Source organism: Salvelinus sp. IW2-2015, linkage group LG4q.2 (genome assembly GCF_002910315.2).
Source record: "Salvelinus sp. IW2-2015 linkage group LG4q.2, ASM291031v2, whole genome shotgun sequence".
In the NCBI taxonomy this organism is placed as follows: Eukaryota; Metazoa; Chordata; class Actinopteri; order Salmoniformes; family Salmonidae; genus Salvelinus; species Salvelinus sp. IW2-2015.
The window spans coordinates 19809753-19822607 of NC_036843.1; the positions used below are offsets into that span (position 1 = coordinate 19809753).

Sequence of the window (12855 nt, forward strand, 5' to 3'; positions counted from 1 at the left end):
ACATGAGATCAAGAGAGAGAGAGGAGGGCTACATTGCTGTATCAGAGAGAGAGAGAGGGCTACATGCTGTATCAGAGATAGAGAGAGAGAGAGGCTACATGCTGTTATCGAGAGAGATGAGAGAGAGAGAGGAGGCTACAGCTGGTATCAGAGAGAGAGAGAGAGGAAGGCTACATGCTGTATCAGAGAGAGAGAGAGAGAGAGGGGCTACATGTGTATCAGAGAGAGAGGAGAGAGGAGGGCTACAGATGTATCAGAGAAGAGAGAGAGAGAGGCTACATGCTGTATCAGAGAGAGAGAGAGAGAGGAGGGCTACATATGTATCAGATGAGAGAGAGAGGAGGGCTACATGATGTATCGAGAGAGGAGAGAGAGAGAGAGGAGGGCTACTGATGTATCAGAGAGAGAGAGAGGAGGGCTAATGATGTATCAGAGGAAGAGAGAGAGGAGGGCTTACATGATCTATCAGAGAGAGAGAGAGAGAGGAGGGCTACATGCAGTATCGAGAGAGAGAGAAGAGATAGGAGGGCTACATATGTATCAGATAGAGAGAGGAGGGCACATATGTATCAGAGAGAGAGAGAGAGAGAGAGGGCACATGCTGTTCAGAGAAAGAGAGAGAGAGGAGGGCATACATGATGTATCAGAGAGAGAGAGAGAGGAGGGTAACATGCTGTATCGAGAGAGAGAGAGGAGTACATGCATCAGAGAGGAGGGCTAAACATGCTGTATCAGAGAGAGAGAGGAGAGGCTACATGCTGTATCAGAGAGAGAGAGAGAGAGAGGAGGGCTACATGATGTATCAGAGAGAGAGAGAGAGGAGGGCTACATGATGTATCAGAGAGAGAGAGAGAGAGGAGGGCTACATGATGTATCAGAGAAGAGAGAGAGGGGCACATATGATATCAGAGAGTGAGAGAGAGAGAGGGCTACATGAATGTATCAGGAGTGAGAGAGAGAGAGGAGGGCGGGTACATGCTGTATCAGAAGAGAGCAGGAGGCTACATGCTGTATCAGAGAGAGAGAGAGAGAGAGGGCTACATGCTGTATCAGAGGTGAGAGAGAGAGAGGAGGGCTACATGCTGTATCAGAGAGTGAGAGAGAGAAGAGGAGGGCTACATGCTGTATCAGAGAGTGAGAGAGAGAGAGGGCTACATGCTGTATCAGAAGTGAGAGAAGAGAGAGGGCTACATGCGTATCAGAGAGTGAGAAAGAGAGAGGAGGCTACATGCTGTATCAGAGAGAGAGAAGAGAGAGGGCGTACATGCTGTATCGAGAGTGAGAGAGAGAGAGAGGGCTACATGCTGTATCAGAGAGTGAGAGAGAGAGAGAGGCTACATGCTGTATCGGGAGAGAGAGAGGGGTACATGTGTGAGAGAGGAGAGAGAGAGGGCTACATGCTGTACTCAGAGTGAGAGAGAGGAGGGCTACATGCTGTATCAGAGAGAGAGAGAGAGAGGAGGGCTACATGCTGTATCAGAGAGTGAGAGAGAGAGAGAGGCTACATTGCTGTATCAGAGAGTGAGAGAGAGAGAGGAGGGCTACATGCTGTATCAGCAGAGTGAGAGAGAGAGAGAGGAGGGCTACATGCTGTATCAGAGAGTGAGAAGAGAGCGGAGGACATGCTGTATAGAGAGTGGAGAAGAGAGGAGGCTACATGTGATCAGAGATGAGAGAGAGAGAGGGGGCTAGGCTTGTATCAGAGAGTGAGAGAGAGAGAGGAGGGCTACATGCTGTATCAGAGAGTGAGAGAGAGAGGGGGGCTACATGCTGTATCAGAGAGTGAGAGAGAGGAGGGCTACATGCTGTATCAGAGAGAGAGATAGAGAGAGAGAGGAGGGCTACATGCTGTATCAGAGAGTGAGAGAGAGAGAGAGGGCTACATGCTGTATCAGAGAGTGAGAGAGAGAGGAGGGCTACATGCTGTATCAGAGAGTGAGAGAGAGAGAGGGGGCTACATGCTGTATCAGAGAGTGAGAGAGAGAGGGGGGCTACATGCTGTATCAGAGAGTGAGAGGAGAGAGGAGGGCTACATGCTGTATCAGAGAGTGAGAGAGAGAGAGGAGGGCTACATGCTGTATCAGAGAGTGAGAGAAGAGAGGAGGGCTACATGCTTATCAGAGAGTGAGAGAGAGAGAGGAGGCTACATTATGTATCAAGAGATGAGAAGAGAGGGGGGGCTACATGCTGAATGAGAGAGTGAAGAGATGAGGCTACATGCTGTATCAGAGAGTAGAGAGAGGAGGGCTACATGCTGTATCAGAGAGTGGAGAGAGGAGGCTACACAATGTATCAGAGAGTAGAGAGAGAGGGGGGTAATATACATGATGTATCAGAGAGAGAGAGAGAGAGGGCTACATGCAGTATCAGAGAGGAGAGAAGAGGCTACATATTATCAAGAGAGAGAGAAGGAGGGCTACATGCAGTATCAGAGAGAGAGAGAGAGAGGGGCTTACATGATGTATCAGAGAGTGAGAGAGAGAGGGCTACATGATGTATCAGAGAGTGAGAGAGGCCTACCATGATGTATCAGAGAGAGAGAGAGAGAGGAGGCTACATGATGTATCAGAGAGAGAGATGAAAGAGAGGAGGCTACATGCTGTATCAGAGAGAAGAGAGAGAGGGGGGCTACATGCTGTATCGAGAGTGAGAGAGAGGAGGGCTACATGATGTATCAGAGAGTGAGAGAGAGGAGGCTACATGCTGTATCAGAGAGTGAGAGAGAGGGGGCTACATCTGTATCAGAGAGTGAGAGAGAGAGGGCTACCATGCAGTATCAGAGAGTGAGAGAGAGAGAGAGATCTACATGATGTATCAGAGAGTGAGAGAGAGAGGGCTACATCATGTATCAGAGAGAGAGAGAGGAGGGCTAAGCATGATGTATCAGAGATGAGAGAGAGAGAGGAGGGCTACATGATGTATCAGAGAGTGAGAGAGAGAGGGGGCTACATGATGTATCAGAGAGAGAGAGAGAGGAGGGCTACATGATGTATCAGAAGGTGAGAGAGAGAGGGGCACATGCTGTAATAGAGAGAAGAGAGAGGAGGGCTACATCTGTATCAGAGATGAGAGAGAGAGAGGCTACATTGATGTATCAGAGAGAGAGAAGGAGGGCTACATGCTGTATCAGTAGAGAGAGAGAGAGGAGGGCTACATGATGTATCAGAAGAGTGACAGAGAGAGAGGAGGCTACATGATGTATCAGAGAGAGAGAGAGAGAGGGGCTACACATGATACATTACATTTTTTTACATTTAGTCATGAGAGACGGCTCTTATCAGAGGAGGCTTACCAGTTAGAGTGCATGATATAATGTTTTATTTTGATTTTTGATTGATTATTATTTTTTTTGGTACATACTGAGAACAGATATCCTACCGGCCAAACTCCTACCCGACGACGCTATGCCAATTGTGCAGCGCCCCTACGGACTCGGTTCGGCGGCTCGACAGGAAGCGGGCGCGAACCAGAGACTTCTGGTGGCGCGCAGGCACTGCGAGAGTGCAGAACTGCACCCGGAGACCATCTGAGAAGATGTATCGAGAGAGAAGAGGGGGCTACATGATGTATCAGAGAGTGAGAGAGAGAGGGGCTTACATGCGTATACGAGAGAGAGAGAGAGGAGGGCTACATGCTGTATCAGAGAGAGAGAGAGAGGGGCTACATGATGTATCAGAGAGAGAGAGGAGGGCTACATGCTGTATCAGAGAGATGAAGAGAGAGGGGCTACATGATGTATCAGAGAGAGAGAGGAGGGGCTACATGCTGAATCAGAGAGTGAGAGAGAGAGGAGGGCTACATGCTATCAGAGAGAGAGAGAGAGGAGGCTACATGTCATGTATCAGAGAGTGAGAGAGAGAGGGGCTACATGATGTATCAGAGAGAGAGAAGAGGGGCTACATATGTATCAGAGATGAGAGGAGGGCTACATGCTGTATCAGAGAGAGAGAGAGAAGGAGGCTACATGAGAGAGAGAGAGGAGGGCTACATGCTGTATCAGAGAGAGAGAGGAGGGCTACATGCTGTATCAGAGAGAGAGAAGAGGGCTACATGCTGTATCAGAGAGTGAGAGGAGGGCTACATGCTGTATCAGAGAGTGAGAGGAGGGCTACATGCTGTATCAGAGAGAGAGAGGAGGGCTACATGCTGTATCAGAGAGTGAGAGGAGGGCTACATGCTGTATCAGAGAGAGAGAGGAGGGCTACATGCTGTATCAGAGAGAGAGAGGAGGGCTACATGCTGTATCAGAGAGAGAGAGGAGGGCTACATGCTGTATCAGAGAGTGAGAGAGAGAGGGCTACATGATGTAGTCAGAGAGAAGAGAGAGAGGAGGGCTACATGATGTATCAGAGAAGTGAGAGAGAGGACGGCTAACATGCTGTATCAGAAGAGTGAGAGAGAGGAGGGCTGCATGCTGTAAGTCCGAGAGTGAGAGAGAGGAGGGCTGGCATGCTGTTATCAGAGATGAGAGAGAGGAGGGCTGCATGCTGTATCAGAGAAGTGAGAGAGAGGAGGGCTGCATGCTGTATCAGAGAGTAGAGAGAGAGGGAGGGCTGCATGCTATGTATCAGAGAGTGAGAGAGAGGAGGGCTGCATGCTGGTATCAGGAGTGAGAGAAGGAGGGCTGCATGCTGTATCAGAGAGTGAGAGAGAGGAGGGCCTGCAATGCTGTATCACGGAGAGTGAGAGAGAGGAGGGCTGACATGCGTTATGATAAGAGTGAGAGAGAGAGGAGGGCTGCATGCTGTAATCAGAGAGTGAGAGAGGAAGGGCTGCATGCTGTATCAGAGAGTAGAGAGAGGAGGGTGCATGCTGAAGTCAGAAGAGTGAGAGAGGCAGGGCTGCATGCTGTCAATCAGAGAGTGAGAGAGGAGGGCCTGCATGCTGTATCAGAGAGTGGAGAGGAGGGCTCATGTGTATCAGGAGAGGTGAGAGAGGAGGCTCATGCTGTAATCAGAGAGTGAGAGAGAGAGGGGCCACATGCTGTATCAGAGAGTGAGAGAGAGGAGGGCTACATGCTGTATCAGAGAGTGAGAGAGGAGGGCTTCATGCTGTATCAGAGAGTGAGAGAGGGGCTCAGCTGTATGCAGAGGAGTGAGAGGAGGGCTACATGCTGTATAAAGAGAGTGAGAGAGAGGAGGGTCTAACATGCTGTATCAGAGAGTGAGAGAGAGGGGGCTACATAGATCGCTGTATCAGAGAGTGAGAGAGAGAGGGGCTACATGCTGTATCAGAGAGTAGAAGAGAGGAGGGCTACATGCTGTATCAGAGAGTGAGAGAGAGGAGGAGGGCTACATGCTGTATCAGAGAGTGAGGAGAGAGGAGGGCTACATGCTGTATCAGAGAGTGAGAGAGAGGGGGGGCTACATGTGTATCAGAGAGAGAGAGGAGGGGGCTACATGATGTATCAGAGAGAGAGCAGGAGGGTACTGATGATCAGAGAGAGAGAGGAGGGCTACATGCTGTATCAGAGAGAGAGAGAGGGACTACATCTGTATCAGAGAGAGAGAAGGAGGGGCTACTGCTGTATCAGAGAGTGAGAGAGAGGGGCTACATGTGTACAGAAGAGAGAGAGAGGAGGGCTACATACTGTATCAGAGAGAGAGAGAGAGGGCTACATGCTGTATCAGAGAGGAGAGGGGGCTACATGATTATACAGAGAGAGAGAAGAGGGCTCACATGCTGTATCAGAGAGAGAGAGAGAGGGGGCTACATGATGTATCAGATGAGAGAGAGAGGGCTACATGATGTATCAGATGAGAGGGGGGGCTACATGCTGTATCAGAGAGAGAGAGGAGGGCTCATGCTGTATCAGAGAGTGAGAGAAGGAGGGCTGCATGCTGTATCAGAGAGTGAGAGAGGAGGGCTGCAATGCATGTATCAGAGAGGAGAGAGGAGGGCTGCATGCTGATCAAGAGAGTGGAGAGGGAAGGGGCTGCATGCTGTAATCAGAGAGGGAGAGAGGAGGGGCTACATGCTGTATCAGAGAGTGAGAGAGGAGGGCTCTCATGTATAGAGGATGAGAGAGGAGGGCTGCATCGTATCAGAGAGTGAGAGAGGAGGGCTCATGCTGTATCAGAGAGGAGAGAGGAGGGGCTGCATGCTGTATCGGAGAGGAGAGAGGAGGGCTACATGCTGTATCAGAGAGTGAGAGGAGAGGCTACATGATGTATCAGAGAGAGAGAGGAGGGCTACATGCTGAATCAGAGAGAGAGAGAGAAGGGGCTACATGCTGATCACAGAGGAGAGAGAGGAGGGTACATGATGTATCAGAGAGTGAGAGAGAGGAGGCTACATGCTGTATCAGAGAGTGAGAGAGAGGAGGCTACATGCTGTATCAAGAGAGTGAGAGAGAGGGGCTACATGCTGTATCAGAGAGTGAGAGAGAGGAGGGCTACATGAGTATCAGAGAGGAGAGAGGGAGGGCTACATGTGTATCAGAGAGAGAGAGGGAGGGCTCATGCTGTATCAGAGAGGAGAGAGGAAGGGGTACATGCTGTATCAGAGAGAGAGAGGGAGGGCTACATGCTGTATCAGACGGGAGAGGGGGGCTACATGATGTATCAGAGAGAGAAGAGGAGGGCTACATACTGTATCAAGAGAGAGAGAGGAGGGCTACATGCTGTATCAGAAGAGGAGAGGGGGCTACATGTGTATCAGAGAGAGAGAGGAGGGCTACATGCTGTAATCAGATGAGAAGAGAGGAGGGGCTACATGATGTATCAGATAGAGAGAGAGGAGCGCTACATGATGTATCAGATAGAGGGGGCTACATGCTGTATCAAGAGAGAGAGCAGAGGCTACATGCTGTATCAGAGAGAGAGAGGAGGGGCTACATGCTGTATCAGGAGAGAGAGAGGGAGGGCTTACAGATGCTGTGATCAGAGAGTGAGAGGGGGCTACATGATGTATCAGAGAGAGAGAGGAGGGCTACATGCTGTATCAGAGGTGAGAGAGAGGAGGGCTAACATGCTGAATCAGAGAGAGAGGAGCTACATGCTAGTGTTCAGAGAGTGAGAAGAGGGAGGGGACTACATGCATGTATCAGAAGAGAGAGAGGAGGCGCTACATGCTGTATCAGAGAGTGAGAGGAGAGGAGGGCTACATGATGTATCAGAGAGAGAGGAGAGGCTACATGCTGTATCAGAGAGTGAGAGGAGAGGGGCTACATGATGTATCGAGAGAGAAAGAGGAGGGCTACATGCATGTATCAGAGAGTGAGAGGAAGAGCATACTAGGACTACATGTTTGAATCAGGAAGTGAAGAGAAGAGAGGTACGGGCTACTTGATGTATCAAGAGTCAGAGAGAGGAGGGGCAACATTGATGTAGTAGCAGATGCGAGAAGAGACGCAGGAGGGCTACATGGTGATCAGAGAGGAGAGGAGGAGGGGGCTACATGATGTATCAGAGGTAATGAGAGGGGGGCTACAATGATGTACTCAGATGAGAGAGGGGGCTACATGCTGTATCAGAGAGAGAGAGGAGGCTTACATGCTGTTATCAGAAGAGAGAGAGGAGGGCTACATCTGTATCAGAGAGAGAGGGAGGGCTGAACATACTGTATCAGAGAGAGAGAGAGGGGGTAACAGATGTGATCAGAGAGAGAGAGGAGGGTACATGCTGTCATAGAGACGAGAGAGGAGGCTCACATACTGTAGAGAGAGAGAGGTACAATCTATGAGAGAGAGAGGAGGGCTACATGCAGTATCAAGAGAGAGGTGAGGAGGCTCATCATGTATCAGAGAGAGAGAGGAGGGCTACATACGTATCAGAGAGGAAGCAGGGGGCTACATGCTGTATTCAGAGAGAGTGAGGATGGTCTAATTGTATAAAAAAACATTATATGTATATTCAAGATCAGAGAGAGAGGAGGGCTACTACGGTATCAGAGAGAGTAGAGGAGGCTACATGCTGTATCAGAAGAGAGAGATGGGCTCTCTGTATGCAGAGAGAGAGAAGAGGGCTACTGCCTCGTATCAGAGAGAGAGAGGAGGGCTTAACACTGTACGAGAGGAGTGGTGTTCTAACTCTGTATCAGAGAGAGAGAGGAGGGCTACATAGCTGTATCAGAGAGAGAGAGGAGGGCTACATAGCTTATCAGAGGAGAGAGGAGGGCTACATGCGTGTACAGAGAGAGAGAGGAAGGGCTACATGCTGTATCAAGAGAGAGAAGAGGAGGGCTACATGCTTAATCAGAGAGTGAAGAGAGAAGGCTACATGGCCTGTATCAGAGAGTGAGAGGAGGGCTACATGCTGTATCAGAGAAGTGAGAGGAGGGCTACATGCTGTATCAGAGAGTGAGAGGAGGCGCTACATGCTGTATCAGAGAGTGGAAGGGAGGAGGGCTACATGCAGTATCAGGGAGAGAGAGGAGTACTACATGATGTATCAGAGAGTGAGAGGGGGCCCACCTGCTCCAGCATGTCCTTGGGCAGATCCTCGTGTTCATCCATAGTCAGGATGGCCCTCTTGATCTCCTCATTGGTCAGCTTCAGCCTGCAACACAACAGCATTATCATTACCACAGAGGACTACTGTACATTACATCTAAAATGGTCAATAGGAGAGGACACCAGTTTTACCAGTTAATGTCTTGTTATTGATGTGTAACAGTTTGTTTTAACAGTAATGTACAGTGCATCCATGTTATGTACTGTTCTATTTGTGTCGCCTCACACAAAAATCTGTAAGTAAATTTAGAGTTGTAGTATCCATTTTGAAAAGGCCTGTGAGTATCAGTCATAAAGAGAGAGTCACAAGCTAAATAACCTGTCCCAAACCTTTAGCAGTTGCAGAAACAAAGAGTTAGTGTTTTACAGTTGAAGTCAGAAGTTTACATACATTTTAGCCAAATACATTTAAACTCAGTTTTTCACAATTCCTGACATTTAATCCTAGTAAAAATCCCTGTCTTAGGTCAGTTAGGATCACCACTTTATTTTAAGAATGTGAAATGTCAGAATAATAGTAGCGAGAATGATTTATTTCAGGTTATATTTATTTTATCACATTCCCAATGGGTCAGAAGTTTACATACACTAAATTAGTATTTGGTAGCATTGCCTTGAAATTGTTTAACTTGGGTCAAACGTTTCAGGTAGCCTTCCACATGCTTCCCACAATAAGTTGGGTGAATATTGGCCCGTTCCTCCGGACAGAGCTGGTGTAACTGAGTCAGGTTTGTAGGCCTCCTTGCTCACACAAGCTTTTACAGTTCTGCCCACACATTTTCTATAGGACGAGATCAGGGCTTTGTGATGGCCACTCCAATACCTTGACTTTGTTGTCTTTAAGCCATTTTGCCACAACTTTGGAAGTATGCTTGGGGTCCTTGTCAATATGGAAGACTCATTTGCGACCAAGCTTTAACTTCCTGACTGATCTCTTGAGATGTTGCTTCAGTATATCCACATAATTTTCCTACCTCATGATGCCATCTATTTTGTGAAGTGCACCAGTCCCTCCTGCAGCAAAGCACCCCCACAACATGATGCTGCCAACCCCCTTGCTTCACGGTTGGGATGGTGTTCTTTGGCTTGCAATCCTCCCCTTTTTCCTCCAAACATAATGATGGTCATTATGGCCAAACAGTTCTATTTTTGTTTCATCAGACCAGAAGACAATTCTCCAAAAAGTATGATCTTTGTCCCCATGTGCAGTTGCAAACCGTAGTCTGGCTTTTTTATGGCAGTTTTAGAGCAGTGGCTTCTTCCTTGCTGAGCGGCCTTTCAGGTTATGTCGATATAGGACTCGTTTTACTGTGGATATAGATACTTTGTACCTGTTTGTACCTGTTTCCTCCAGCATCTTCACAAGGTCCTTTGCTGTTGTTCTGGGATGGATTGATTTGCACTTTTCGCACCAAAGTATGTTCATCTCTAGGAGACAGAACGTGTCTCCTTCCTGAGCGGTATGATGGCTGCGTGGTACCATGGTGTTTATACTTGCATACTATTGTTTGTATAGATGAACGTGGTACCTTCAGGTGTTTGGAAATTGCTCCCAAGGATGAACCAGACTTGTGGAGGTCAACAGTTAGTTTTCTGAGGTCTTGGTTGGTTTCTTTTGATTTTCCCATGATGTCAAGCAAAGAGCAACTGAGTTTGAAGGTAGGCCTTGAAATATGGCGGACGGAATGGCGGACGGAAGACAGGGTGGTGCGGCAGGTGCCGCTTCTCAATCGAATGCTGTAATTTTATCTAAACCAACAGGTGTACGCCGATCCCAGCTAAGTAACTCATGCAAAGAGTTAAAGCGCAATTATGTGTTTTATCTCCAGTACTCTGCCATGATTGTCAGTTATGTAGCTGTTCTACTGATAATCTCAGTGCGTCCTTGCTGGGATGACACAATCAGTCTACTACCGGAGAATATCAACACCAAACACATTGGTTCACCGTTCCACGGGAGCGGACAGTACACAGCATACCATAATGTTCTGAATAATGGCCAAGTCTACCTCGCTCCTTATTCTACTGAACTGCTTAGGCGTAACAAACACAAGTCCAACATTTATCGGAAACTGTTAAACTACCTGTTCACTACCCTCCTGCTCTCCGGGGATGTGCAACTCAATCCTGGGCCCAATATCACTGAGCCAGCGATACGCACCGGAGTGTAGAGCGGTGGATGTCGTCGCCGCTGTGGAGGTGGGTGGGTGCTGTGGTCCTATGGTTTCTCTCGACTCACCCGGCTCCAGGATAGATTTTGACTCTTCAAACATACCAGAGTCGCTATATGCGATCCCTGACTCTGCTTCTGGTACGCAAGCTGTTTTAATTAGTTCCCCGCATCCAGTGCAGGCGGGAGGGAATGTTAATTGCGCTACCGAACTGCCCCTAATCAAAACGGCCTAAACCCAGCCGTCAGAAAACACAGAAAATTTAACTTTTTTCAATGTGTCAATCACTCTCGAGTCATCTGGGACCCACGAGCTAAGCCCAAGGGACTACTAGGGGGGCACTTGAACATTCGTAGTGTCATTCCAAAAAGTGATCAAATTCAACATCTACTCACAGAACTCTAAAAAAGTTAACTAGGGAAAGACCATAGTAACACTGCAAAAAGAAGAACCCTAGAAAATCAAAAATGCGGTTGAGGAAAAACAATCTAACACAGGATGCAGTTCGAAAATAGCATAGCCTTCAATTCCTACTTTATTGACTCTGTTAGGTACTGGACACAGAACCCCTCCACTGTGTTTCTTGGGCTCAGGCTAGTGAATGACACTCAACCTGTCTTCATCAAACAGGCGGAGGTTTCTGAGTCAAAGGTTGAACAAGTGATTATCTCACTAAAGAACTCTAAAGCCAAAGATGGTGTTTGGATGGACTTACCTTTCTTATAAAAACTACAAAGAGTCACTCATTGGCCCCATTACTAAGGTCACCAACACATCTATTGTTCTGGTGTGTTCCAAGGGTATGGAGTCGGCCATAATAACGGCCATCCTTTAAATCAGGCACCCTGCTGACGTGAAGTTAACTATCAGGCCCATTAGTATACTTACCTGTGGTGTCAAAGGTTGCTGAAAGTGTGTAGGCAGAACAACTGATTGGCGCCACCTTCAACAACACCCCTTCACATTACACTCATGCAGTTTTCCTCAGAGCGAAACACTCCACAGAACGGCCAACTGCTTTCTTCTGGGAAAATGTGAAGTCCAAGATGGACAAAAGGGGGTGCTGTTGGGGCTGGTGTTTCTGGACCTAAGAAGGCTTTTGATACTGTTTAAACCATGAGATTCTCATCACAACCTGTCTAAAGGTGGTTCAACTTTCCCCCGATGCCTTGAGATGGATCGAAATCAATCCTTGAAGCGCAGACTAGCTGTGTCAGAGTGAGCAATGAGCTGTCGCCCACTCTTAGCTATGATGTGGGCGTGCCCAAGGGTTCAATACTGGGGCCCCTCCTGTTCAGCCTGTACATTAATGATCTGCCTTTCTGTCTGTACTGGGTCTGAAGTTCAAATGTATGCAGATGATACAGTGATATATGTGCATGCAAAGAGCAAACAACAAGCTGCACAAGAACTCACTACTGTAATGGTCCAGGTTACAAGTGCTCAGTGACTCGTGTTTGCCATTCTAATGTGAAAAAACAGTTTGCATGTTCTTCACAAAGAGGGCAACAGATGCTACTGAGCCATGTCTATGTGTCAGGGGAGAAGCTCCAGGTGTATCTGATTTTAAGTACCTTGCATCATACTTGATCCAACCTCTCTTTTAAAAAGCATGTGAAAAAGGTAATTCAAATAACCAAATTCAACCTTAGCTAATTCCGATTTATACGAAAATTGTTTGACTACAGACGGTAGCAGAACTGTACTTCAAATCTATGATACTCCACCACTTAACATACTGCTTGACTAGTTGGGCCCAAGCTTGCTGTACAACATTAAAACCTATTCATCCGTCTACAACAGGCTCTCAAAGTGCTTGATAGGAAGCCCAATAGCCACATCATTGTCACATCCTCAGAAAGCATGAGCTCTTGAGTTGGGAAAATTTGTGCAATACCCGATGCATGTCTTGTATTCAATATCCTAAATGGCTTGGCTCCCCCTCCACTCAGTATTTTTGTTAAACAGAAAACCCAAACATATGGCAGCAGATCCACAAGGTCTGCCATGAGAGGTGACTGTATAGTTCCCCTAAGGAAAAGCACCTTTAGTAAATCTGCATTCTCTGTGAGAGCTTCCCATGTCTGGAAAACTGCCATCAGACACACATAACTGCACCACATATCACACTTTCAAAATGCTTTGAAGACATGGCTAAAGGTCAATCAGATTTGTGAACATGGTCCCTAGCTGTGTGTTGCCGCTTTCCATGTCTGTTGTCTGTAACTTGTA

The 12855-nt window shown here is 47.7% G+C and overlaps 1 protein-coding gene across 4 annotated transcripts in view; it reads right to left on the minus strand.

Moving 5' to 3' along the window:
- Positions 1–12855, minus strand: part of daam1a (dishevelled associated activator of morphogenesis 1a) — an 84370-nt gene that overhangs the window by 13523 nt on the left and 57992 nt on the right. For all 4 annotated transcript variants that reach the window (XM_070443416.1, XM_070443415.1, XM_070443417.1 and 1 more), the window contains one exon: positions 8414–8498. In XM_070443416.1, the coding sequence (XP_070299517.1) occupies positions 8414–8498 (85 nt within the window). The remainder of the gene's footprint in view (positions 1–8413; positions 8499–12855) is intronic.